The sequence below is a fragment of the Cebus imitator genome, unplaced genomic scaffold (assembly GCF_001604975.1).
Source record: "Cebus imitator isolate Cc_AM_T3 unplaced genomic scaffold, Cebus_imitator-1.0 Scaffold190, whole genome shotgun sequence".
In the NCBI taxonomy this organism is placed as follows: domain Eukaryota; kingdom Metazoa; phylum Chordata; class Mammalia; order Primates; family Cebidae; genus Cebus; species Cebus imitator.
Window position 1 is genome coordinate 1,023,784 of NW_016107505.1, and position 27,978 is coordinate 1,051,761.

Genomic DNA, 27,978 nt, shown 5'->3' on the forward strand with positions numbered 1-27,978 from the left:
CATGAGGACAAGGCTCACGTCCATTTGTTTCCCTCCTGCCTACCAGGCCATGGTGCTTGGCCCATGAGTAAATGGCTATGGAGTGAAATGTAGAGCAGGTACAAGAATGATGAAACTAAGTGGGCTCTCAAAATACCCAGAAGTCTCTAGGATGGCGCCATCCAATATGGCAGTCACTAGCCATATATGGGTGTTAAGATTTAAGTATAGCTGGGCGCGGTGGCTCACACCTGTAATCCCAGCACTTTGGGAGTCCGAAGCCAGTGGATCACGAGGTCAGGAGATCAAGACTGTCCTGGCCAACATGGTGAAACCCCGTGTCTACTAAAAATACAAAAATTAGCTGGGTGTGGTGGAGCACACCTGTAATCCCAGCTACTCAGGAGGCTGAAGCAGGAGAATTACTTGAACCTGGGAGGCAGAGATTGCAGTGAGCCAAGATCGTGCCACCGCACTACAGACCGATGGCAGAGTAAGACTCCATCTCAAAAAAAAAACCAAGGAAAGCGAGCAGTCCAGGCGCGGTGGCTCAACCCTGTAATTCCAGCACTTTGGGAGGCTGAGACAGGTGAATCACCTGTGGTCAGGAGTTCAGTGGTGAAACCCTGTCTGTACAAAAATACAAAAATTAGCCAGCATGGTGGAAGGCACCTGTAATCCCAGCTACTCAGGAGGCTGAGGCAGGATAATTGCTTGAACCTGGGAGGTGGAGGTTGCAGTGAGCTGCTGTCCTGCCACTGCACTCCAGCCTGGGCGACAGAGCGAGACTCTGTCTCACAAAAGAAAACAACACTATTAACTCAGGTCCCAGTCACACTAACCATATTTCAAGTGCCCAATTATCAGATGTAGCTAGTGGCTATGCGGCAGGTGCACAGTGCAGATAGAGGTCATTCCCATCCTACTGAAAGTTCCATCAGCCAGCACTGCCCGAGGAAACGGAGTGCCATGTAAACCTGGCACATGCTTTAGAAGCCTTGTCAGTCTAGCCTTGTCTCCGCAGGCTCTTCCCTGTGGAAAAGTCAGTGGGGATTACCCGAGTTTCTGTAGCCTGCATGTCGACTTCCTCAAGGCCTTACATAGCTTCTTAACACCATCGGGATCCAGCTCATTGCCTAGAAGGTTCAGATTGACCAGGGTCTTACTGCTGCGGAGAACAGAGACAAGAGGCGGGCAGCAAGCAGTCGTCAGATTGCATTTTGCCAACCTAGGGGCGGGTGGGAAGAAACCGTAAAAGATAGTCCTCTGAGACTCAGAGGTTACAGAAGTGATACCACATCTAGAGGAAAAAACTACTAAAACAGAGTGCTTAAGAGTGGAGCACTTACTCCATCTTACTCCATGCTGGGAACCATTTTTTTTTTTTTTTTTTTTTTTTTGAGATGGAGTCTCGCTCTGTTGCCAGGCTCGAGTGCAGTGGCATGATCTCGGCTCACTGAAACCTCCTTCTCCAGGGTTCAAGTGATTCTCTTGCCTCAGCCTCCTGAGCAGCTGGGACTGCAAGTGCGTGCCACCATGCCTAGCTAATTTTTCTATTTTTAGTAGAGATGGGTTTTCAAAATGTTGGCCAGGATGGTCTCAATCTCCTGACCTCATGATCTGCCCGCCTCAGTCTCACAAACTGCTAGGATTACAGGCATGAGCCACTGCACCCAGTCACCTTATAATACTTACACCTAACTCATCTAACCCATCTATCAAGCCTATCAAAGGTAGATACTACTTTAAACTGTATTTGATGGAGGAGTAAACAAAAACTTACCCTGCCAGAATGTGAAACAAAGTATTTTAATGTGAGTTTATTAGATCAATGAAAGAACTGAAATAGCACTATTATTCCTTGTTTATACTTTTTTCCATCTTATTTCTAAATTCAACAATACCAAATTTGAACTAGCTACTAGAAACACAAATACAAAAGTGAGAAAGTGTGTAAGATCGGTTTAACACAGCAGAAATCTCCGTGTTCACAAATAACTATGACACGCTGGCCAAGCACAGTGCTCATGTCAGCAATCCCAACAATTTGGGAGACTGAGGCAGGCAGATCACTTGAGCTCAGAATTCAAGACCAGCCTGGGCAACATGGTCAAACCTCATCTCTATAATCAATAAAAGAAAACAGGTGGTGTCATGGCATGCACCTGTTGTTCCAGCTACTTGGGAGGCTGAGGTGGGTGGACTGCTTGAGCCCAGGAAGCAGACGTTGCACTGAGCCGAGATCACACCACTGCGCTCCAGCCTGGGTGACAAAGTGAGACTCCATCTTAAAAAACAAAAACTACAAACCATAAAGCCCTTCTTTTAGAAAGAAAAAAGTCGGAATGAGTCTCTCTTAAGGAAATAGTTCAATAAATTGCTTCATTGATTTTTTTGAAAGATGAACTTGATTCAGAATGTGTTTATCTTAAATTTGGCACTGCAGATAACATTAACCTATTCATGTCTCTAAGGCCTATGAGAGAACAAGTCTAGTTTATGTTTAAACCAATAATTTAAATCATGGTATCTAATAAAGTAGATTTAACAATCTCTGAACAGAGGTTTGACGTGGCTGGTAAGTACGACTCAGGATTTGTTAGTATCAAATGAACTAATAAACACCTTCTCTGAAAACATCACTGAGCTATTGTATTAACCAACCCTTTAGCCATTCCCTACCTAAGAAATTGCTATCATGTCAGCCACATTTAGCAAAACATCCTATGTTTGAGAACAAACCGTCTCAGTCTGCTGAGTACACATTGCATGATGGTTAAAAACTGAAGATTCACAGTGCAGAGAGCAGGCTGCACCCCACCCCCCAGCACCTGGCACCCACAGTGGGCGGATTGGAAGAAACAGTATTTACAGTGTACCAAGGATGGTGGTAACAAGAGTGAAACACCTTTCTAAACTCAGAGCTTATCATCCAGCAGTAGAGATTTTGTTTTGGTTTGTTTTGTTTTGAGATGGAGTTTTGCTCTTGTTGCCCAGGCTGGAGTGCAGTGGTGCAATCTCGGCTCACTGCAACCTCCGCCTCCCAGGTTCAAGCGATTCTCCTGCCTCAGCCTCCTGAGTAGCTGGGATTACAGGCGCCGGCCACCACACCCAGCTAATTTTCATATTTTTAGTACAGATCAAGTTTCACTGTGTTGGCCAGGCTGGTCTCGAACTCCTGACCTCAGGTGATCCACCCACCTCGGCCTCCCAAAGTGTTGGGAGGCGTGAGCCACCGTGCCTGGCCAAGATTTCTTAAAGGAGGCCTTTGTCCTTACTCTGTCTTACTTTGTAACCCCTGAGGGGACCCTACTGTTGGATCTCCCCAAGAATAGAGAAGGGAGACTCTGCGGGGAGAACAGCATCAGCTCACCCAAGTGTGTACAAAGCATGATGTGAAGGTTTCAGAGCCTCACACAGCAGCTTGACTCCATCATCCCCAAGATCATTTTCTCCAACGTCCAAGATTTTCACATGGTGATTGTGCTTGAGGGCAGTAGCCAGCTCTTGACAGCCCTCTCTTGTGAAAGAGCAACCTGACAAACTGCAAAACAAAAAGATACAGAAGGGGGAAGAGTGATTGCACCCTGAAGGTGTGCTGTGCTCACACCTGTCCATCTCATATCCAAGGAAAGGAGAGACTGTGAAGCCAGATGTTTGTCCCACGCCTCGAATCAGGAGGGTGCGAGTCAGGAGGACCCAGACACCTCCAGGGGCTCTATTTACCTGTGATAGAAAGAGAGTAGATGGCACAGCAGTGCAGCCCTCTCCCCCGTGCCCCCTGCAGGTGTGCCAGCCTGAAGGGCATCTCTTCGGTGTTTGCCACCCAGCACCTCGAGTTGGCCTGGTGGCCGCAGTGCACCTGTCTAAGCCTTCGAGTGCAACCGAAGAGCTGAAGAGACCAGAAACCTACCCTAATGGCAGGTCTACATTTTCCAGACTGAATTTCTATGCCATAGTAAGCTCAAAATAGTTAGTCCAGGTGACTGGAGAACATAGGGGACTACAGGGGAGGGATGAGGAGAGGAGGAAGGAGGAAGAGACAGCAGGAGAGAGGAATGTTGCAAGGCTGATACCCTTCTGTGGAGAAGGCACATGGGAATTCAAAATCCTTAACCCATTAAAAAAAAAAAAAAAGGTTTGAAAAATATCCATGTGGCTAAACCACCACAGGCCAAGTCTGAGAACTGCCAGCCTGATAAACGATACGTGCAAATCAAACCCAAGACAGCCAGACTGCCCTAGAGCTTAGGCATGGTGGTTGAGGGGTATAACAGTCTCAGTAGGAATATAGTTGTTAGGTTTTGGGGTTTTTTTTTGAGACAGTCTCTCTCTGTCACCCAGGCTGGAGTGCAATGGTGTGGTCTCGGCTGGCTGCATCCTCTGCATTTTTAAGTAGAGATGAGTTTTCATTATGTTAGCCAGGCTGGTCTCGAACTCCTGACCCTGTGGTCTGCCCGCCTCAGCCTCCCAAAGTGCTAGGATTACAGGCGTGAGCCACTACACACACCCAGCCTTGCGATCTGTTGCACAGCATGGGGAATGTAGTTAATATTCTGCCTTTCAAAATTGCTAACGTAAGTACCTCCAAATGTTATTACCGCAACAAAAAGTATTTGAGGTGATGGGCATGTTAACTAGCTTAATTATTCCATTGTATTCATAATCATAACACTTTGAATCCCAAAATATACATACAGATGGTAAATTTATAATAAAAAGATTAAAATTTTAAAAGCAAGAAAGAACACCTCCAAGTTAGTAGGGAAAAAAATGCAGTAGGTAAAAAAACAAAAACAAAAACAAAACAAAACAAAAAAACCTATCAGCAAGTGTTATCAACAGGTTTTTTTATCTGGACATTTATATAAATGGTTGTCAGCATTTGAAAACACACTCAACTTCATTCTTATAAACACAGACACAAATATAAAACTACTTTGCATTTACAAAGGAAGACATATGACCCTTGGGATGGGCCTCAACGTAATCTTAGAGGAAGAAATTATTTCGACCATTGTGGAAGACAGTGGCGATTCCTCAAGAATCTAGAACCAGAAATACCATTTGACCCAGCGATACCATTACTGAGTGTTGGTGAAGTTTTAGATGTAAGGGGATAGGCTGTGAATCAATAATTGTTGAAGTTTGAACATGGATTAGGTTATATGCTCTTCTCTCTACTCTCAAGTTTCAAATTCCGCTGGAAGCATAAAAAATACGCTGAGTGGCCAGGTGCAGTGGTTCATGTCGTGGTACATGCTAAACCACACATTTCCAGCACCCGGTAAAAATTCAGGACACAGCGTCTCTCATGAGCTGCCCTGGTAGACCACACTTTGCCTGATTGCCACAGCTGGTTGCTGGAGGAATTCAGTGCGTCTTGTGTGATTGCACAGAAAGAGGACTCCTGGGAGCTTGGGTTGGTTTCCTCTGGACTTGGTCCCAAGCACCTTTCCCCTTTGCTGATTTCCCTTGTGCCCTCTCACCGTGAAGTGTAGCCGCACATATGACTCTGGGCTGACTCCCGCGTCCTCCCAGAGAAACAAAAACCTGAGTGCTGGTCTCAAGGAACCCCGGAAACACACATGTTCACAGCCATCCCACTTTCCCCTCACAGAGACCACCCCATACCATACCCCCAAGAAAACCAGAAGCTCCTCTACAGCAAAGAGCTAGTCCACACCTCACTCAGCCCCCATCAGGGACTCAGGCATTGGTGGGTCAATTTCCCTTGCTCTCTTCTATCCACTGAATGAGATGGAGCCAAGAAAACTTACTTCAGGCTCTGCAGCTTACAATCAGGGTGACGCAAGGCTTCACACAGGAACTTGACTCCCTCATCTCCCAGGCAGTTCTTGCTCAGATTCAGGTGCATCAGGGTCCTGTTCTGCAAGAGAGCGTCTGACAAGTGCCTGCAACCACGTGCTCCCAGCTGGCAAAACCAGAGCCTGCAGGGTGAGAGCCAGAGACAGGTGCTCAGGAAAGCAGGCCAGACCCAGGCACCCAGGGCCGAGCCTCAGGCCCCCCAGGTCCACCCATGCAGCAGCTCCCTGAACCACTGTGTCTTTCTTTCCAGCTGGACACCAACCCAGGCTGTGCCAGTATCTTGCGTACCATAACCCTCCCTCAGTCCAGATTTCTGCAATGAGCACACCAAATCTGTGCTTATTAGTGGTTGGTTTAGGAAAAGATGGAGGAAAAAAAACTTTCAAGGCTCCAAGGCAGTGGCGATAAACCCCAGGCTGTGGAGCCAGCTGGTTGTGGGTCCAAACAGGCTTTTACATCGGCAGCTGGGAGACCGTCAACAAGTTGCTGCTCTCCCTTCAGTCTTCATTGCCCTCCATCCTAAAGTGCAGCAGGATGGTTTATCAGAGCTGTCAGCGACCGATACGTGAGCAAATACATGTGCTTGGGACAGCGCTCGGCAAACAGGCAGTGTTCAGGTTACGGAAGATAAATTACATCACAAATGGAGATGTCATATATCAGATATGTATCTACTGCATAATGTTTGTGTTACCATGTTAGTTTTATAAAAATATAGGTAGTCATAAACTATCATATTATGTTAAATATCAACTATAATTACATAATATGTAATATAAATATTACATAATACATATTTCATTGCATTTCACATTATGATACATGTTATAATTATACATGTATATGCATATAATTACAATCAATTACATTATAAATTATAATTTAATCATAATTATAATTAAATATATAATTTTTTACATAATTATAGTTGTGATTATATAATTACAGCTAATTATAATAATTGTATGTGTATGATCATGTTCCAATGTGTAGAACTAACACAATTATAATTGTACTAATTACTAGGATTATAATAAAGTTAAAATATATTAGGGTTATAAGTTATATTAGGGTTATAATACTAATTATAATTAGTTATGATTATAATGGTGTTACAGTTCTACACACTGTATCATGATCACATACATAATTACACACATTATTAACTCACATTATATATATGAATCACCTATTGACGTTCCCGGTCATGGAGACTCAGTGCTGAATGAGCACCGGCCCTTTGCTCCTTTGCTGGTTCGAAGTCTGTGGTTCTCGGTTACAGTTCCACGGTAACTGACTTGGTGACACCTAGAGGCCCTCGGCCTTTTCTGCGTTTTTTTGTACTCACCTGACAATTGTCCAGTCTGAGGAAAACCCAGCTTCCCCTCTATTCCACACCTGCACCAGAGAAGCACCACGCAGCTGGGGAAGAGGAGCTCTGAAGCGTCTCACTACGTGCACCACTGCACAGGGGCTCTCATCCCCACCCAGCAGTCCTCTTGACGCCTGCAGTCCTGCCTACGACTGCTCCCATACAGTCTTCTGCATGGTTGTTGGACAGGCATCTTGAGCTCCTGCGACCCAACCCAAACGCTTTCACCAGCTCCTGCTCTGCCCCCAACATTCCCTGTGTTGGAGAACGGTCCCATCCTTTCCCTAGCTGCCAACCTCATCCTCTGGGAGGTGTTCTTGGTACCCTCCCTCCTAAACCACCTGGAATCCATCAGCAAACCCTCTTAGCTGTACTGAAGAGGGAGAAGAAAAACTAAAGCAACATAATACAAAAATAAAATTAATGCAGCAAAGAGAAGCAGGAATTAAACTTTCTTCTATGAGTCCTTCCCCCTCCTGTGGAATTGTAACCTACTTTGCAAGTTTTATAAGTTAATGAGTTCTTGCATTCTTGTTCTCTACAGCTGATAACTCTAAGTTTCTTAAACACAGCGAAGGTCATCAGGAATGTGCAAGCAGCCAAGAGGCCCGCCTTCTGGGCGCTGCAGCAGAGGGCAATAGACAGGGCCTGTGCTAGAACCCTTGAGCTCTACACACAGTGAACGTCTGGGTCTCATAGCGACAGTCATATGTGAGCCTCAGTTAGGTGCCTGTCACTGCTTGATGAATTGCCTTTGTTCTGCACCTGCAAACTCATTTTAGCGCCACTGTGTACTTCACATATAAAAAGTCAAGCCCTGTCTTTGTGGGGCACTCAGCCATCTTGGATGCGAATCTGAGCTGGGCCGGGTACACCAAAACTCCTTCTGCAACCTCAGCGGTGTCTCCCGCCTCTGAAATTCTCCAACACTGCCTTCCGATCTATCCCAAACTCCTGTAGCCACCCCACGGGCCACTCCCTCCTATCCTCTCGCCTGGTAGACAGGAGTCCCATTTCTTGCGTGTACTGCATCTTTGTCCCCACTGCAGTCTACCCTTCAACAGCACCTGCACTACCTTTCAAAGTAGGTCAGATTAAGATAACGTCCCCCTTCCAAGCCAAGGAAGGCTTTCCATGTCACTCCAAACAAAACACAGATTCCTACACAGCCCAGCACATCCCAGGCACCTCCACCTGCCACCACTGCCACCCTCACTCACTTTACCCCAACCATGCTAGCTCCTCCCTGCTCCTCCAACACGCCAGGCTCCTTCCAACCTCAGGCCTTTCACGCTGCTGCTCCTTCTCTGCATACAGCTGCCTCCCTTGCTTCATCCGAGTCTCTGCTGGAGTTTCACCTCTTCACAAAGGTTGGTGAGACAAGACTCTGCTGGGACATCAACCCCACCCCTGTCATCTGACTCTCATTCTCCTTTGTTTTTCTTTGTATCTATTGTTTTTACATGTCACTCATAAAACCATCTCCCACCTGAGTAGGAAGTGTATCTGTCCTATCTACCACCTAGACCTTGAGGCCTCGTTCTATCTCTGCCAGGAGCTCACATACCGGTGGATCAAAAAATTCATCACTTCCTAGGGTCCTTGTGGAAATTAAGTTTCTCGGCATAACTGCCAGAGATGGAACCAAGAAACCCAGGATGCCACTCACAATCTGTTTCAGAGCAATTCCCGGCACACAGTAATTACTCAATGAATGTTACTTTTTAATGCTGTAAATAGTTCTCAAGTGAAGAAAGCATTGCTCTTGCTATCTGTGTGCACAGGGTCATTTCCAGAAGTGGAGCCAGGGAACACTTACTCCAGCCTCTCCAAGACACACTCGGGGTGAGTCAGGGCAGCACCCAACAGCTTTATGCCAGAGTCTTGGAGCCGATTAAATCCCAGGCACAGTCGAGTTACTTGTCGGATGCTGATCAGGAACAAGGCCAGGTCCTGACAGCTGGCCCCTGACAGGTTGCATTTCTCCAGGCTGTGGAAGGTGCAGGAGCAAGGTGAGCCTCAGCAGTGATGCCCAGGTTCCTTTTCTCTCTTGACCCCTTAACTCCTGAGACCCAAACATTATAGGAAGATTAAACTGGAGAAAGAACAAAACCTTGAAAGAGAAAAAGTGCCGGGCCTGGTGGCTGAAGCCTACAATCCCAGCACTTGGGGAGGACAAGGTAGGCAGATCACCTGAGTTCAAGAGTTTAAGAACAACCTGGTCAACATGGTAAAACCTCATCTCTATTTAAAAAAAAAAATTAGCTGGGCATGGTGGTGCATGTCTGTAGTCCCAGCTACTTAGGGAGGCTGAGGCAGGAGAATCACTTAAACCAAGAGGCAGAGGTTGCAGTGAGCCAAGATCGTGCCACTGCACTCCAACCTGGGTAACAGAGGGAGACTCCCTCTCAAAAAAGAAAAAACACAAAAACCACAGGAAGGAGATAAAGATGAGTCAAGGTAGGGTTTTCTGACCCTCAGCCCTGTGGACGTGTGAGCTGGATCACACCTAGGTGCAGAATGAGACCACCCTGTGCATTACCAGACGTCAATCATAACTGGCCTTTACCCACTAGACGTTACCCATCAATAGCATCCTTTGCACCTCTGGGACAACCAACCATGGTGTCCAGGCATTGCCACATGTCCCCTGGGGGGCAAAATCAAATCAGTTGAAAACCCCTAGATCTGGGGAGGATCAAAGAAGCCTAAGGAGATTATGCAAAGAAAGACTGCCTGCTCGGACAGCCATGATCAAGAGAGGGCAAAGCTGGCTGGAACTGAGCCCCACATTGAGTGGTGGGAAGAAAGAAGACGCCAGGCACCATGGCTCATGCCTGTGGTCCTGGTAGTTTGGGAAGCCAAGACAGGTGGATCACCTGAGGTCAGGAATTCAAGAGCAGCCTGGCCAACATGGCAAAACCTCATCTCTACAAAAAAAAAAAAAAAAAAAAAAAAAAAAAACAAAAAAAAAAAAAAAAAAAAAAAAAAAAAAAAAAAAAAAAAAAAAAAAAAAAAAAAAAAAAAGCTGGGCATGGTGGGGTCTGCCTGTAATTCCAGCTACTCAGGAGGCTGAGGCAGGAGAATCACTCGAACCCAGGAGGCAGAGGTTGCAGTGAGCCAAGATCACACCACTGCACTCTAGCCTGGGTGATAGAGCAAGACTCTATCTTAGAAAAGTAAAGAGAAAAGGGAAAAAAAGAAAAGCATGTCAATGTGATAAGTAAACACAGTAGGTGGACCCCTGAGGTTCCCCAAAACACACCCCAATGCCACCCCTGCTGTGCCACCCAAACTTGCAATGAAGATGCTTTGGAAAGGCAGCAAGACTTACGACAGCTCCGTCAGGGGATTATTTGGTAGTGTGGAGGACCCCCTCAGGCTTTTCATATCAGAGAGATCATTGTCCCCTAGGCTGAGGAAGTTCAGACTCGAGTTCTTGGAGAGCGTGAGAAATTGCTGACAAATGTGATGGGTAAGACCACAGGATTCCAACCTAACACAGAGGCCCCGAGATAGACCATTAGTTACTCTTGGAAGGAGTGATCTGCTCCATGAACAGAAGCTGACTTTCTCCCTCTTCCTCAACCCTTTCAGAGGTTGGATGGCCTGCATGTCAATGCTACTCCAAGTGTGGTCTGTGGTCCAGCAAGAGCATGACTTGGTAGCCTGTTAGAAGTGCTCATTCTCGGCCTGCCGCAGTGGCTCACGCCGGTAATCCCAGCACTTTGGGAGGCCGAGGTGGGCGGATCACCTGAGGTCAGGAGTTTGAGACCAGCCTGGCCAACATGGTGAAACCCTTTTTCTACTAAAAATATAAAAATTAGGTGGGTGTGGTGGCGGGCGCCTGTAGTCCCAGCTACTCAGAAGGCTGAGACAGGAGAATTGCTTAAACCTAGGAAGCAGAGTGCAGTGAGCCAAGATAGTACCACTATACTCCAGCCTGGCAACAGAGTGAGAGACGACTGACACACACACACACCCCTCTTTCTCAGGTCCCACCCCAAACGTGCAGGGTCTCTGCAATTGAGTTCCTGAAATCTGTACATTAAAACACCAGCTAGCTTGGACAAGGCACAGTGACTGACGCCTATAATCCCAGCACTTGAAAGGCTGAGGCAGGGAGATCATTTGAGTCTAGGAGTTCAAGACCAACCTGGGCAACATGGCAAAATCGCATCTCTGCAAACAGTGCAAAAATTAACTGGGTGTGGTGGCACACACCTGTGGTCCCAGCTACTTGGGACTCTAGTGGGAGGATTGCCTGAGCCAAAGAGGCAGAGGTTGCAGCAAACCGAGATCACCTCACTGCACTGCAGCCTGGGCAACAGAATGAGACGCTGTCTCAAAAACAAAACAAAATAAAAAGATAACCTCTCCCGAGGTGAGGCTGATATACAGTAAAATTTGAGAACTACTTCTCGACACATAGGAAATTTTTCCTTTGCTCATTTTTCTGTCTCCTTTTGCTACAGTGCTTAATGCTGTCAGCCCTCCCAATGGATCATAGAAGCTAGGGGTGTTCTCTTAACCCCCTGACAGATCTAGGGAGCCAAAGACTTACCACAGATACTTGAGTTTGCAGGCTGAGTGTTTCAAGGCTTTAAGAATCAGGGGGGCAGTCTCTCCCAGCTTGTTGGAGCTCAAGTTCAGATGGGTCAGCTTGCTGTTACCCTGGAGGGCAAGAATGAGCTCCTTGAGAATCCACTCAGGAGTTACTGACTTGCACCTGCAGACAGGAAGGGACACAAAAGCTGGATTGAGGGAGAAGACTGGTTTCCAGGATCCTGCTGTCACCTCATGCTGCCCTCCACCACACCCACTGCCAAGGTTATACAGGGACACAAGGAATCAAAAAAACAAGGGCCGAGTCATGGTACTAGACCTTGAGAATAAAAACTAAAAAATACTCCCCAGAAAGTCAGTAAGCTCAGTTGGATGTACTAAGTCAGGAATCCCTCTCCCTCCCTCCCCCACTCTCCTAGAGACCTGAGGTGAAGAGGTCCTGGGGCTGCCTCTCTTCTGGGAAATGATCCCCCCCCCCCCCCCCCCACACACATACAGTCCAACCTAGAAAAGCCCAGCAAGAATAATTATCTTGTATTTTCTGGAACTTTTCTCCTTGAGAGCTATATAAGATCGAAATTTAAATATTAAAAGAAAAATTTAAAAAGACTGCCCAATCCCATTACTGGATATATGCCCAAAGGAACATAAATTGCTCTATTATAAAGACACATGCACATGTATGCTGATTGCAGCACTATTTGCAATAGCAAAGACATGAAATCAACCTAAATGCCCATCAGTGATGGGCTAGACAAAGAAAATGTGGTATCTATACACCATGGAATACTATGCAGCCATAAAAAAGAATGAGAACATGTCCTTTGCAGGGACATGGATGGAGCTGGAGGCCCTCATCTTTAGGAAATTAATGCAGGATCAGAAACCAAATACCACATGTTCTCACTTTTAAGTCGGAGCTGAAGGATATGAGCACATGGACACAGAGGGGAGCAACACACACTGGGGCCTGCTGGGAAAAGTGGGTAACGGAAAATGATCAGGAACAATAATGAATGGGTACTGGGATTAGTGTCTTCGAGATGAGGCCAGGTGTGATGGCTCACACCTGTAATCCCAGCACTTCGAGAGGTCGAGGCAGATGGATCACGAGGTCAGGAGATCGAGACCATCCTGGCCAACATGGTGAAACCCCATCTCTACTGAAATACAAAACTTAGCTGGGCATGGTGGTGGGCACCTGTAATCCCAGCTACTCGAGAGGCTGAGGCAGAAGAATCACTTAAACCCGGGAGGGGGAGGTTGGAGTGAGACAAGACCGTGCCATGGCCCTCCAGCCTGGTGACAGAGTAAGACTCCATCTCAAAAAAAGAGTAATTAAAAAAATAATAAAAATATCTGGATGATGAAATAATCTTGACAACAAACCCCTATGACACACATTTACTTATGTAACAAACATATACCTGTACCCCTGAACTTAAAAGTATTAAAAAAATAAAAGAAGGCCACGGCCACAGCCACTTATAGCTGTCTCTTGTGGGTTTGGTCCAGCTCACCCGATACACTGAGGTTTGAAGAAAGTCATTATGATCAAATCTTTCACACTTAACTGGTTGAATCAATATATTCATCTAGGTTTTAGCCCTTGAAAGTAAGCCCTAATGGTGGGGGAAAAGCAAGACAAATCATTGGCCAAGACTCCAGATCATTCCAACAAATCCCACCTCGGATTCAACACTAGGCGTTACTCTCTCCTCTACAGCTCATTCTCCCCCTTGGTGGTTATACAAGGTCCACCTCCATTTGCTAATTCCTTCCTATCTTCAAGCCAGATCTGACACCCTGTCATTCATTCCTTCTTGGATCATATTAGCAGGGGACCAATGTGCTTCAGTCCACAACGGTGCTCCAGCTCCGGAGAGCACACTCCCCCTTGCTCACCCACGCCCCGTGATGCCCCTCTTGGTATTACTAAGTATAGTCTCCTCATGGAGGGCACGTGTTCTCCACAGTGCCTTCTGTCTTGTTTTCTCGGCTTGGAATGATATTTTTCCCAGGTGTCCGCGGGCACAGTCCCTCTTCCTCCCCTACAATGAGCCAAGTCAGTCTTTACTCAAATACCTTTTCAGTGAGGCCCTTCTGCCTTTCCTACCTAAAAAATGCAAGCCACCCTCCTCACACATCCTTTCTGAGCCCCTGGTTTTCCCTTTCTTTGGAAGATGGCACCCTCTCGGATGCTATTACGATTATTTTGCTTGCTCCCCTGACACATGTAAGGTCCCTGATGGCACGACTTATCTGTTGGCTTCACTGCTAGAACCTCAGACCTGAGAGCAGAACCTGGCACACAGAGATGCCCAATATTCACTCAACACAGGAGTGACCCATCAAATACTACCTACTTTTTAACACAAAACAGTTCTCACAGACTACACCTGTCTGTAGCTCTTCTCAAGTGCTTTGCCTCCACCATATCCTAGACATTTTCTACTCCTTCAAATCCAGCTCAAAACGGCAGGACTGAGGTCCCAAGGAAAAATTACAAGTACCTCCAGTGCAAGATCATTCGTGATAGATCGACATTTAAAAATTTCAGCCAACTTTGCCTGATATAGCACTTTCATAAATACAAGCACAGTTTATTTTACTCTGCTGAGCACCTGGCTTCCCTCCTGGAAAATAGCCAACTGCACGAATCAAGAGAGAAGTGGGGTGATTCTCCTAGCGTACCCTCTTGAACTGCTAGTGTCTCACACTTACGTCAGTTTTTGGACTTTGCATCTTGGATTTTTTAGTGCAAGACATAGAGCTTTCACGGACAAGGCATGGAGCTTGCTGTTACTCAGGTCCAGTTCACGCACATTCTCATTTCTGACCAACACAGAGCAAATACTGTTCCACGCGTGCATCCTGGAACTGACCATGCTTGTGCTTCATGAAGGAGAGAGAATGCAGATTAGAGCAGATTAGCCTCAGCAACACCCAGAATACAACCTCCAGGACACAGAAAGAAGCCCTAAGAAAATTATTAGAATTTTCATGTGGCTGGGTGCGGTGGTTCACGCCTGGCATCTCAGCACTTTGGGAGGCCAAGGCCGCAGATCATTTGAGGTCAGGAGTTCGAGACCACACTGGCCAACATGGTGAAACCCTGTCTCTACCAAAAATACAAAAATTAGCTGGGGATGGTGGCGTGTGTCTGTAGTCCCAGCTACTCGGGAGGCTGAGGCAGGAGAATGGCTTGAACCTGGGAGGTAGAGGTTGCAGTGAGTGGAGATCATGCCACTGCACTCTAGCCTGGGCAACAGAGCAACACACANAAAAAAAAAAAATTCCCTAATCCAATAGGCTCTGAATGTTAGTAAGAATAATAATCAAGTATGAAAGTCTTAAGTCAAACTTTTTATTTCACAAGAGATGAGGGAGGTAAAACAGAAGAAATGTTTCTTAAGTGCTTAAGGGGGATTTGCAGTTTTACCCTGCAAACCCAGAGTTGTGCACTGTTGAAGCAGTGTTTCTAGCTTTGGGGGTGTGCACACGTATGTGCAGCAGGAGGTATACACACATGTCTATTTTCAAATAAAGATTTCCGGACCCATCTCAGATCTGCTTAATCAGAATGTCCCAAGGATAGGAATTGAGAACTGAAACCAATGTGTGGTTTAATATCCATGTACTCGGCCATCTGGGACAAAGCACACAAGACTGTTTTCTTCCCAACTAATACTGGAATCAGACAAAAACACCTTCATTACCTGCTCTAGGGAACAGCTGCTCTTGGACAGTAAGACAAGGACCCAAGTGCCTGGCTTACTTGCCCAGGCTAACTCTCAACACTTGCTTCAAGACTCTGGCCTACAGTGCAGGGCAGTTATGTCGAACTCTGGCCAATCCAAACCAGTATCTACCTTTTATTACCCACCTTAAAAAATAAAATAAATCACCCACCTCTTAAAAAAAAAAAAAAAAAGTTAAATCACCCACCCCTAAAAAAAGTAAAATAAAATCACCCACCCCTAAAAAAAGTAAAATAAAATCACCCACCCCTAAAAAAATAAAATAAAATTGGCCAGGCACAGTGGCTCAAGCCCGTAATCCCAGGACTTTGGGAGGCCGAGGCAGGTGGATCACGAGGTCAAGAGATTGAGACCATCCTGGTCAACATGGTGAAACCCCGTCTCTACTAAAAATACAAAAAATTAGCTGGGCATGGTGGCGCTTGCCTGTAATCCCAGCTACTCAGGAGGCTGAGGCAGGCGAATTGCCTGAACCCAGAAGGCAGAGGTTGTGGTGAGCCAAGATCGTGCCATTGCACTCCAGCCTGGGTAACAAGAGCAAAACTCCGTCTCAAAAAAAAAGAAAAAATAAAAATAAATAAAATAAAATCACCCACCCCTGAAACTATGTATAAAATAAAGTCACCCAACCCTAAAGTCACACACCCCTAAAAATAAAATCACCCACCCCTAACAAAAAAATCACCCACCCCTAAAATAAAATAAAATCACCCACCCCTAAAAAATAAAATAAAATCTCTCACCCCTAAAATATAAAACCATCCACCCCAGAAAAAAAAACATCACCCACCCCTAAAAAAAAAATCACCCACCCCTAAAAAAAAAATCACCCACCCCTAAAAAAAATGCATCCCTAAAAAAAAAAATCACCTACCCCTAAAAAAATCACCCACCCTGAAAAAAAAATAAAATCAATCACCCACCCCAAAAAACAAAACAAAACCAAATCACCCACCCCTAAAAAAAACAAAACCAAATCAATCACCCACCCCTAAAAAACACAAAACCAATTCAATCACCCACCCCTAAAAACCACAAAACAAATCAACCACCCAACCCTAAAAAACACAAAATCAAATCAATCACCCATGCTTAAAACCAAAATCAAATCACCCACCCCTAAAAAAACCGGAATCAAATCACCCAGCCCTACTTAAAACAATCAAATCACCCACCCACCCCTACCAAAAATAATCAAATCACCCACCCACCTCTACCAAACACAACCAAATCACCCACCTACCAAACACATTCAAATCAATCACCCACCCCTACCAAACACATTCAAATCAATCACCCACCCCTACCAAACACAATCAGATCAATCATCCACCCCTACCAAACACATTCAAATCAGCCACCCACCCCTACAAAACACAATCATCCACCTTAAAAAAAAAAAAAATCAAGTCACCCACCTTAAAGATCCATCACCCACCCACCCCAATCAATCTTCACCCACCCACCCCAATCATCACTCACCCCAGGTTCTGAAACTCCACAGACATCCTCCTCTGGCTTCCTGCTCCTGAGACATGACTCGACTCTATAAGGTGTCTTTCCCTTACTGAAGTAGGACTAATAAACTTGGTTTTAGGTGACCAGAAATATCTGTGGTGTTCTTTTTGGCAAGTTGTGAGATGCATGCATGGTGACATGGGCATGCATGCATGCTCATTCTTGTGTTAAATATCCCAGTTAACTCGGTAATAATAGAGTCCATTTAAAATTACTGAGGAAACAGGTATGAAGAATGGACAAGTGGCAAATGACCACAGCATCAGAATATCTAGTACCAACTTTTGGGAAGGCATGAAATCTTAAATTGCGGGGTGAACATACGTAAAAAGAGGAATGATGATGTTATCATCCTCACAATAAATGAAATTATTCCTGGGGAAGCGTTTTAAGAGCAGTTAGTCGCATGTCCCACACTGAATCCTGTCTAAAGAAGTTCCCAATTTATGTTTTAGGGATTCTACGACATGACCAATTACATCCAATACATATCGACATATAGCCCATCCCTCAGTATCTGTGGGGGTTGGTTTGAGGACTTGCCATGTACTCTAAAATCTGAGGATGCTCGAGTCCCTGGTATAAAGTGGCATACTGGCCGAGGGTGGCGGCTCACGGCTGTAATCCCAGCACTTTGGGAGGCCAAGGTGGGCGGATCACTTGCGGTCAGGAGTTCGAGACCAGCCTGGGCAACATGGTAAAACCCCATCTCTACTAAAGATGCAAAAATTAGCAGGGCATGGTGGTGCGCACCTGTAATCCCAGCTACTTGGGAGGCAGAGACATGAGAATCACTTGAACCTGGAAGGTGGAGGTTGCAGTGGGCCAAGATTGTGCCACTGCGCTCCAGCCCGGTGGATAAAGTAAGACTCTGTTTCAAAAAATAAAAATAAAAAAATAAAATGGCGTATTTCCATATAACCTAAGCCTATTCTCTCACATACCATAAATCATCGCTAGATTACTTACAATATCCAACATGATGTAAATGCTCTGTAAATAGTGGTTAGACTGTGTTGCTTCAGGAATGATGACAAGATAAGTATGAGCTGGGTGTGGTGGCTCACACCTGTAATCCCAGTACTTTGGGAGGCAGAGATGGGTGCATCACGTGGTCAGGAGATCAAGACCATCCTGGCCAACATGGGAAAACCCTGTCTCTGCTAAAAAATACAAAGACATTAGCTGGGTGTCATGGCATGTGCCTGTAATCTCCGCTACTCAGGAGGCTGAGGCAGGAGAATTGCTTGAACCCAGGAGGTACAGATTGTGCCACTGTACTTCAGCCTGGCAACAGAGCAAAACACCATATAAAAAAACAAACAATAAAATATATAAAGATCTAAATCTCTAAGTAGATCAATTAAATTATCTAAGAAACTAGATGATGCCTAAAGGAAAATATTCTTTCGAGATGGAGCTGCTCGAGAACGTTTGGTCAGAAATAACCAGTGATACGTAACGACAACAAATCCCCAGTTTTGCATGAAAGAATTTGCACAGAGCCTGAGAAAACAGGAGAAAGTTGAGGAAGAAATGGTTCTGTATTACTCACTCCAGAGTGTCCAAGTCCCTTTCAAGGATGTGACTGCCAACAGAAAGCCTTAGCTTATTCAACCTTTTACACTGCTTTAGGCAAAATGAAGAAGCTTTGAGTTCTTTGTCTCTCAAAATATTAAGGTCCACTTCAAAGGTGTGATCCAACATCTTCTCTACGAAGTCTTCCTCCTGGGACTCATGTAGGCAGTGAAAAAATCTTAGAACATGAAATTGGATGGAGGCACTTTCCGCCTTATCTAACTCTTCCCTCCACTTTAATAATTCCTCCATTTTCCTGGGAGACATTTTACAATGCAAAGTATCTTCCAGTTCTCTCGCTATGTTTCTGTTTAAAAGACCGAAGAAGAAAAGAACCACTGGAGTCCAATAGGGTTCTTTGTTAACCAAGGCATCCTGCAGTAACAGCTTCATCTCTTCATACTTTGCGGAATGCTGAAGGAATTCTTCAGGTTCCTCCAGCACAAAGGACAGGGCTGCAAAAAACTCCTGCAAACTTGGGTGGGTGAAAGAAAAGCAACCCCCACAGTCACTGACCTTTTGAAGAATATTGAGCTGGTAGAGATAATCGAGGAAAGGCACTTCCAGGCCTTCGCGCTGAGTGGCCTGCGTGTTAAATGTGAAGGCCATAGGCCACAGCCCCTCTATGGCCAGGCTGCAGAGGGCCCTCCATTGTCCTGGCCAGCTGTCATCTGCCAAATCCACCTCTGCTGTGGAGAACAAGTTGGTGAAAAAGTGGGCGTACAGACTGGTGGTGGTCTCAGTGACTGATTGGAGCGCGTAATACCTCACCTGCGGCTGCTTCAGACAAGAACATACAATCCAGCACACCATGGGGGCACTGCAGGAATCAAATAGAGTTTCGTTTTTTCTTATCTGTTGTAGGATTTTCTTCACTTCTCTTGAATCATCAAAGTGTCTCATGAAATAGACCCACAGGTCTTCCTCTGTGAACCCTGTCATTTGTACAAAGCATGGATTCACCACCAAGCCCTTAAGATCTGTCAGATAAAAGGTCTTGATTGTGATCAGTAAGGTGGCCTGGGGAACCAATTCTTTCTTCAACAAACTGAGTAGGATTTTGGTCACCGGGAGCTCCTGGTACCAGTCTGTACATGGCGGGCCATCGTCCAGCCCATCAGAGTCTGGCTCAACTGCGATCATGTTCTCATAGCCATCAACAATAAACAGGAGCTTCTCGGGCTGAGACACGAACTCTTCAATGGGGGCATCAGAATTGGGCCAATCCCGAGAAATCAATTTGGCAAAGGTAGTTTCCTTCATGTACCTCGTCATATGGCAGCTGAGATAGAAGACATAGGAGAACCTTTGCTGAAAGAGAACTCCATCTGCCCAATGCAGCAGAGCCTTCATTGCCAAGGTGGTCTTCCCAACCCCTGCCCTCCCCACCAAGACTATGGTCTGGGCCTGGGCTCCAGTCCCGTGAGGATCCAGCAGGTGCTGCAGTTCCTGGTGTTCATCCTCTGATGTACTACGGATATACACGTGGTCTTCAGGCCAAGGGATGTCGTCCCATTTCTCCAACACTTTAGCCTTCATTTTCTCTCTGTATTTTCTTCTGTGGTCTAAAGCAGAAGTGAGGTGGGAGAGAGAGACAGACAGACCTAACAATGGTCAGAATAAATTTCAGAGTTAGGAATGATTCAATTACAAGGTTCCCACCCAAAGACTTGAATAAGACAAACTCTGCCTTCCAGGGTTTTGTGGGAATGCAGTGGTAGAAAGTGAAGACAGTTAAATAGTTTGATGATCTGGCCAGGCGTGGTGGCTCACACCTGTAATCCCAGCACTTCGGGAGGCCAAGGCAGGTGGATTGCCTGAGCTCAGGAGTTCAAGACCAGCCTAGGGAACACGGTGGAACCGTGTCTCTACTAAAAATATAAAAAATTAGCCAGGTGTTGGCAGTGTGCACCTGTAATCCCAGCCACTCAGGAGGCTGAAACAGGAAAATGGCTTGAACTTGGGAGGCAGAGGTTGCAGTGAGCAGAGATCATGCCATTGCACTCCAGCCTGCGTGACAAGGTGAGACTCCATCTCAAAAAACAACAAAAAGAAAAAAACAAAAAAATAACCAATGTCTTCTAAGAAAACATTTGTGGTTATGCACAATATGATATGGACATTTATCGAAGTATTGCTTAATGTATTTTCAAAAGCCTGGAAGCCTAGATTTCTGTCAACAAGAAAAGGTTTAATATAAACCATGACACATCTATAGAAAGGTATATGGCAAAAGAATAAATATTACCTGATAGTATCCCAGAAAGTGATTAGGTTAAGGATCTGGAGAAGAGGAACTTATCCTGGATTGTCTGGGGGGCTAATACACTTGCACATACCCTCTCAAAGTAGGAGCACAGGGAGATGAGGCACGGACACCCAGAGAAGACTTAGCAGGTGGCAATGAGACCACAGAGGTGGAGATGAGAGTGATGGGGCCACAACCCAAGAAATGCTGGCAGCCACCAGAGCTGGAAGAGACCAGAACAGATCTTCCCCTAGAGCCTTTCCAGAGAGCGTGGCTGTACCGACGCCTTGATTTCAGTCATTCGGAGTAGTCTGTTCTCACACTGCTTTTAAAGACACACCCAGGACTGGGCAATTTATAAAGAAAATGAGGTTTAATGAACTCACAGTTCCACATGGCTGGGGAGGCCTTACAATCATGGAGGAAGGCAAAGGGGTAGCAAAGACACAACTTACATGGCAGCAGGCAGGAGGGTGTGTGTAGGGGAACTCCCCTTAATAAAACCATCAGATCTCATGAGACTTAGTCGCTATCATGAGAACAGTGGGGAAAAAACCCACCCCATGAATCAGTAACCTCCCACCAGCTTACTCCCATTACATATGGGAATTACGGGAGCTACAGTTCAAGGTGAGATTTGGGTGGGGACACAGCCAAACCCTATCATTTGGCCTCTCTCTTGAAGAGTTGTTGTAAGCTACCCAGTTCGTCATAAAATTGGTTAGCAGTGGCCCTAGGAAAGTACTGCCGCACAGAACCTTCACTGCAAGACTCAGCATCAATTTGTATGCCCAGGATACTGAATGCTGATGCTGCCACATACAGGAGAAGTAATATTATTGAAGGACAGCAGGGAAGAGAGATACCTACCATGACAAGAAGTCAGTAGGTAACTCATTAGAAAACTAAGAAAAAGCAGGAAATAGTAAATCACTTAGAACCATAGAAACAAATACCAGAAGTGGCCCCCAAGAGCAGTGGGTGGGTGTCCCTGCAGAGCAGACCTCATCAAGAGCTGGGCAGAAGGATCAATGCTTTGCATTACAGGCTGTATGTCCCTGTGACTCTTTGGGGCTTATATACATGCACATGCATTTCTTTGATAAAACTAAACTTAGTACTAGAATGTGCGTCCTACTTTCTCAGTGTGAACATCTTCATGGGATTACTGGTACAAAACCTATAGATGCCTATTAATTAACCTGTTGATAAGTAATCTAAATATCAATTATGTAACAAAAGCACAAAGTCCAGAAGTAGACACCAACGTCTGAGAATGAATGGGAAACTACAGAATCCCATTTATAGTAACTTATTTTTCAGTAAGTTGCACTGGAACAACTAGCTGGGAAGAATTTTTCATTTCTTCATTATAAAATGGAAGAAAATGTCAGAGTAGGAGGCAACTCTACTCAGGACCTAGTGAAAGGAGTGCTCCTCAAGCAACCTGTCCACTGTCGACACAAAGTAGTGTACACACCTGCTTCTTCTGGCTCCTCTGGTTCTTCTTGCTTTGGATCTTGGCAACCCTGCGTCTGCCCATTCCCTGAAATAAATAATGATGATGTGATATGGAAATACCCTAGACTGAAAATGGGCCAGCAATGATAGAGGTTCTCAGTAGAACCAACTCTATTTGTTTTTCTCCAAAACGGAGTCCTGCTCTGTCACCCAGAGCTGGAGTGCAATGACACCATCTTGTCTCACTGCAACCTCTGCCTCTCGGGTTCAAGCAATTCTCCTGCCTTGGCCTCCTGGGTAGCTGGGATTACAGGCACATGCCACCAGGCCTGGCTAACTTTTGTATTTTTAGTAGAGATGGGGTTTCACCATGTTGGCCTGGCTGGTCTTGAACTCCTGGCCTCCTGATCTGCCCACCTTGGCTGCTCAAAGTGCTGGGATTATAGGCGTGAGCCACTGCACCCAGCCAGAACCAACTCTTTCTATGGCAAATTTCAGAGTGAAGAAATTTCAGAGAAATCAGAGAATGTCCAGTTTATATTTTTTGTTTTTAAGAGATGGAGTCTTGCTCTGTCTCCCAGGCTGAAGAGCAGTGGTGCAATCTCAGCTCACTGCAACCTCCGCCTCCCAGGTTCAAGGCATTCTCCTGCCTCAGCCTCCCAAGTAGCTGGGATTACAGGCACATGCCACCAGGCCTGGCTAACTTTTTTATTTTTAGAAGAAAGGAGATTTCACCATATTGGCCAGGCTGGTCTCGAACTCTTGACTTCAAGTGATCTTCCTGCCTTGGCCTCCAAAAGTGCTGGTATTACAGACATGAGCCACTCTATCCAGCCTTAAGTTATTATTTAGTGAGAAATACTGGAAGGACTAGATAGAAAGAGTTTGTATTGTAAGTTCCAGAAATTTCAGCATAGGCAGCAAGTGTGGACCAATGAAATGAGTGCTTCATCAAGCAATCTGTCGACTGTCAACATAAAGTAGTGTACACACTTGTTTCTTCTTCCAGCTGCTCTGGTTCTTGTTTTGGATCTTGGCATTCCTGGGTCTGCACATTTCCTGAAATAAACAGTGATTATGAGATAAGAAAACACCCCAGACAGAAAATGGGCCAGCAATAACAGCAGCCCCCAGTGGAACCAGCTCTTTCCATGGCAAACGGGATTGAAGAGACTGGAGGAATCAGAGAATGCCCACTTTATATTTTCTGTTTATTTATTGAGACAGAGTCTCATTTTGTTGCCCAGGCTGGAGCGCAGTGGTGCGATCTGGGCTCACTGCAACCTCTGCCTCCTGGGTTCAAGCAATTCTCCTGCCTCAGCCTCCTGAGTAGCTACGATTACAGGTGCCCACCACCATGCCTGGTTAGTTTTTGTCTTTTTAGTAGAGATGGGGTTTCATTCTTTGGTCAGGTTGGTCTCAAACTCTTGACCTCAAATGATCCGCCTGCCTCAGCCTCCCAAGGTGCTGGGATTACAGGTGTGGGCCTCCATGCCCAGGAATAAGTTATTATTTAATAAGAAATACTGGAAGAACTAGATGGAAAGCGTGTTTAATTTTTTATGTAGTATAAATGTAAGAAATTTCAGCACAGGCAGCAAATGTGGACCAATGAAATGAGTGCTCCATCAAGCAACCTGTCAATTGTCACCATAAAGTAGTATACACACCTGCTTTTTCTTCCAGCTGCTCTGCTTCTTGGTTTGGATCTTGGCATTCCTGGGTCTGCACATTCCCTGAAATAAACAGTGATGATGAGATATAAAAATACCCCAGGCTGATAACAGACCAGCAATAACAGAAGCCCCCAGTGGAACCAACTTTTACTACAGCAAACGAGATTGAAGGGACTGGGGGAATCAGTATGCCCCGTTTACAGTAAGTTATCATTTAATAAGCAACACTGAAATAATTAGTTGCAAAGTTTTTAATTTTTTTATGCAGTATAAATTCAAGGAATTTCAGAGTAGGCAGCGAATGTGGACCAGTGAATAAGTGCTTCATCAAGCAACCTGTCTGTTATCAACTTAAAGTAGTGTACACACCTGCTGCTGCTTCTAGCATCTCTGCATCTTCTTGGGTTGCATCTTGGGGCTCCTGGGTCTGCACATTCCCTGAAATAAACAGTGATGACAATATACAAAAATGACCCACACTGAAAAGGGGCCAGCAATAACGGAGGCTCTCAGTAGAACCAGCTCCTATGACAAACTAGAGATTTAGAGTCTGATTCTCCCAGTTTTCTCAAGCTCCAATAACCTGACTGAAGATGCAACGTGAACTCTGGAAAGCCCACAGCACGCGCTAAGCACGATCCTGCCTCGGAGCCTTGGCTCCAGCCTTCCTGCCTGCCTGGATTCTCAGACATCTGCTTAACTCACTCTCACGGCTCTGCTCAAACCTCATCTCTGAGAAGCCTAATCACGGGAACCACCTATCTCCTTAATCACATCCCTTAGCCTCTCCCATCTGCCCTACCCTCTGTTGGCACTTCTCACCTTTTAACACAGCATGTAACTTATTTATTGTGCCTCTGACCTGTCTAGGTAGGTCACTGTTCATCAATTCATTCCAAGTGTGTAGAACAGTACCCCACACAGAGAAGCCATCCTAGTATCTTTGGAATAAAATACCATAGGAATCAAAGCACCAAGAATTGGGTTCAAACCAAGCCCTCAAGGCACTGCACACACCCACTCTGAATGTCCCCTTTCTCATGAGCTAGAAGACGTCTTCTATGACTCACAGTGGTCCAGCTCATCTTACTGTGTAGTACACAGCTGCTGTGAGCCAGCACCTCGTGAGGGATTTGCATCTCAACAGACACGGCTCTAATATTTGAACTCCATTGATCATCACTGTTTACATGGCTTGTTCTGGTTAGCGAGCTGAGTCCTGTACTTTCTCCAGATGCTCCATGTTCCTTTGAAGAACCACTCCTTCAAAGAACAAGAATCGTCATTCTCCACGCATGGTAGCCTGGGCTAAAGGATCCCAACTCTCTGAAGCTCCACAAATCCTACCTGTGCAATCTGTGATCCCTACGTATGTCCACATTCTTCAAGCTGAGGTCTGTTCTGAATTCTAACCCTCCTAGAAGCAGGGAACCCAGGTGGGAACCTTTTTCTGGGCATAGCCCAGGCAAAGGAAAAGTTGATGATTTTCCCCTCATCATTGGCTTAGTTTATCCAGAAGCCAACTATTTGACATGTTGCATTCCTCCGTTGCAAACAAATCCAATCATGTGAGCCTTGCAGGTTATAACTTTACTGTCAAGTATCAGGTATCACCACCTGGATCTTAATACATTAAGTACAAGACTCTACATTTAGCTGGGACCACTTAGAAGAGCCAGGCTGTTCCAGATGAGCAGCCTAGCAGGACTGGCGCATGGCTTCAAAGAGAAAATGAAGGTTAAAAATTAGTTGTTGCTGGCCGGATGCAGTGGCTCACACCTGTTATCCCAGCACTTTGGGAGGCCGAGGCAGGAAGATTACCTCAAGTCATGAATTCAAGACCAGCCGGACCAATACAGAGAAACCCCATCTCTATTAAAAATACAATTAGCTGGGCACAGTGGTGGACGCCTGTAGTCCCAGCTACTCAGGAGGCTGAGGCAGGAGAATCACTTGAACCAGGAAGGCAGAGGTTGTGGTGAGCCAAGATTGCGCCACTGCACTCCAGCCTGGGCAACAAGAGTGAAATTAAGCCTTGTTTCACTCTTTGTTCACAAACAAACAAACAAACAAAAAACACACAAAACTTGTTTTTTGCTTTTTCTCCCCAGTGGTTAGGGAACTTTGCAAGGACATAAAAGAATAGTCAAGAGCAGGCCTAGGAAGTCCATGGGTCACTTGCCATGCCTAGGCATTCCTGTTCTCTGGTGAAGCGCACTTATCTGAGTGTGTTTTAAGTGCTAGAGGAGCATGATTTAGGTAAGCAGCCCACCCTTCCTACACCCAGCTGGACACCCCCAGGCTCCCTAGATTCACTTAGTGTCTTTATCCAAAACCTAGCAGACCCTGGACGTAAGGAAGCACCAGCGATGTGCACACAGATCTGTGGGTCAGTCAATGTCGTCTCTGTTCCCTTTGCATGTTAAACCTCGCTGCTAATGCAGAGGGAAACGTTTGGCCTTGTCTTAAAGGTCCCCCCACAAAAAATGCTTTACTGGGAAAGGACTCCTACGCAATAAAAAATGCAATGAACTAAGAATAGATAGTGATTTTAAACCTTTGTGTACATAATGAAATAACTTTGAAATGTATGAACTCTCCACTCAAGTATGGCCACATGACTTCTGAAAAAGATGCAAAAGCAATTCAATAGAGAAAGAGCTCTTTTCAACAAATGGTGCTGGAGCCGATGGAGATCTACCGGCAGAAAAAAAAAAAAAAAAACAGCAACCTAAACTTTACGCCTTACACAGAAAAAAAAAAAACAAAAAAACAAAAAAAACCCAACCCAAAAGAGATCAGATTTAAATATAAAAGGTAGAAACCAGCCCAGTGTAGTGGCTTGCACCTGTAATCCCAGCATTTTGGGAGACCGAGGCGGGTGGATCACAGGTCAAGAGATCAAGACCATCCTGGCCAACATGACAAAACCTTGTCCCCACTAAAAATACAAAAATTAGCTGGGCCTGGTGGTGCACACCTGTAGTCCCAGCTTCTCAGAAGGCTGAGAAAGAAGAATCGATCGAACCTAGGAGGCAGAGGTTGCAGTGAGCCAAGATCACACCACCACACTCCAGCCTGGCAACAGAGTGAGAAGACTCGGTCTCAAAAAATAAAAAGAAAAAAGAAAAAGAAAGAAGTCTTATAACAGAACTGAATGTGCCTCTTCCAATTCCCTTTCTTGACTTTGCTACTTCTTCCCAGGCTACAGCACTAAATCTTTATAGCTTTTATGCCTTTAAAGGTTACACTGTCTTAGATCATCAAGGAGGATTTGCAGGGGGAGATCAGCAAAGTGGAAGGACTCCATGAAAACCCAGCAGCTACCTCCTTGCTCTCAGGAGTGCTGGGCCGCCCTCCCACTGTCCGTCTGAAGGACTCTCACCTTTCATCTTGGCTCTAACTTTCTCACACAGTGAGGTCAGATTCATTGTGTGGAAGATGCCAAGGACCACGTTCCATGCCTGACCTTTTGGGAAGTGTTCGTCCAAAAGAAAGGACAGATTCAAGGGGTCAGCAGCTCTCAAGTTTGCCCAGGGGATATGCGGGAAGTGCCCCTGGGGGGCCGACCAGAAGTCCATCAGCGTACGGGGTTCCAGGCAAAGCTTGAATTCTTCCAGCTGATACTGATCGAGGGCCATCAGGTAAGGCAGAAGACCATCATTGGTACCATTGTCTGCAGAGGTGGCTACGAAAAAGCTCATCTTGCCCAACAGGTACAATTTCTCACTTCAACAAAGGACTCCTACATCCACAGGACACTTGGGACCTAGGGAAGAGAGGGAGAAAGTTGAAATCATAACCCATAAATATCACCTCCTCACACTGTCTTGAGTATTTTCTCTTTGCGGTACTTCCTGCTATTTGTGTTGGTCCCCTTCTGTTTTTTGAGATGGAGTCTCACTCTGTCACCCAGGCTGGAGTGCAGTGGCACAATCTCAGCTCCCTGCAACCTCCACCTCTCCAATTTAAGAGATTCTCCTGCCTCAC

General features: G+C 45.6%; 1 protein-coding gene across 1 annotated transcript; it reads right to left on the bottom strand.

Annotated features, from left to right (window-relative positions):
• Positions 1 to 1,032: 1,032 nt before the first annotated feature.
• NLRP13 (NLR family pyrin domain containing 13) lies at positions 1,033 to 27,692 on the bottom strand. The gene is made up of 11 exons (XM_037744981.1): positions 27,374 to 27,692; positions 24,358 to 24,426; positions 23,983 to 24,048; positions 22,332 to 22,397; positions 18,581 to 20,168; positions 14,471 to 14,641; positions 11,745 to 11,909; positions 9,000 to 9,170; positions 5,760 to 5,930; positions 3,353 to 3,523; positions 1,033 to 1,207 (listed from the first exon to the last, which is right to left on the bottom strand). Exons 1-11 carry the CDS (start codon positions 27,690 to 27,692, stop codon positions 1,033 to 1,035), a joined length of 3,132 nt encoding a protein of 1,043 aa, XP_037600909.1.
• Between the last annotated feature and the right edge of the window lie 286 nt (positions 27,693 to 27,978).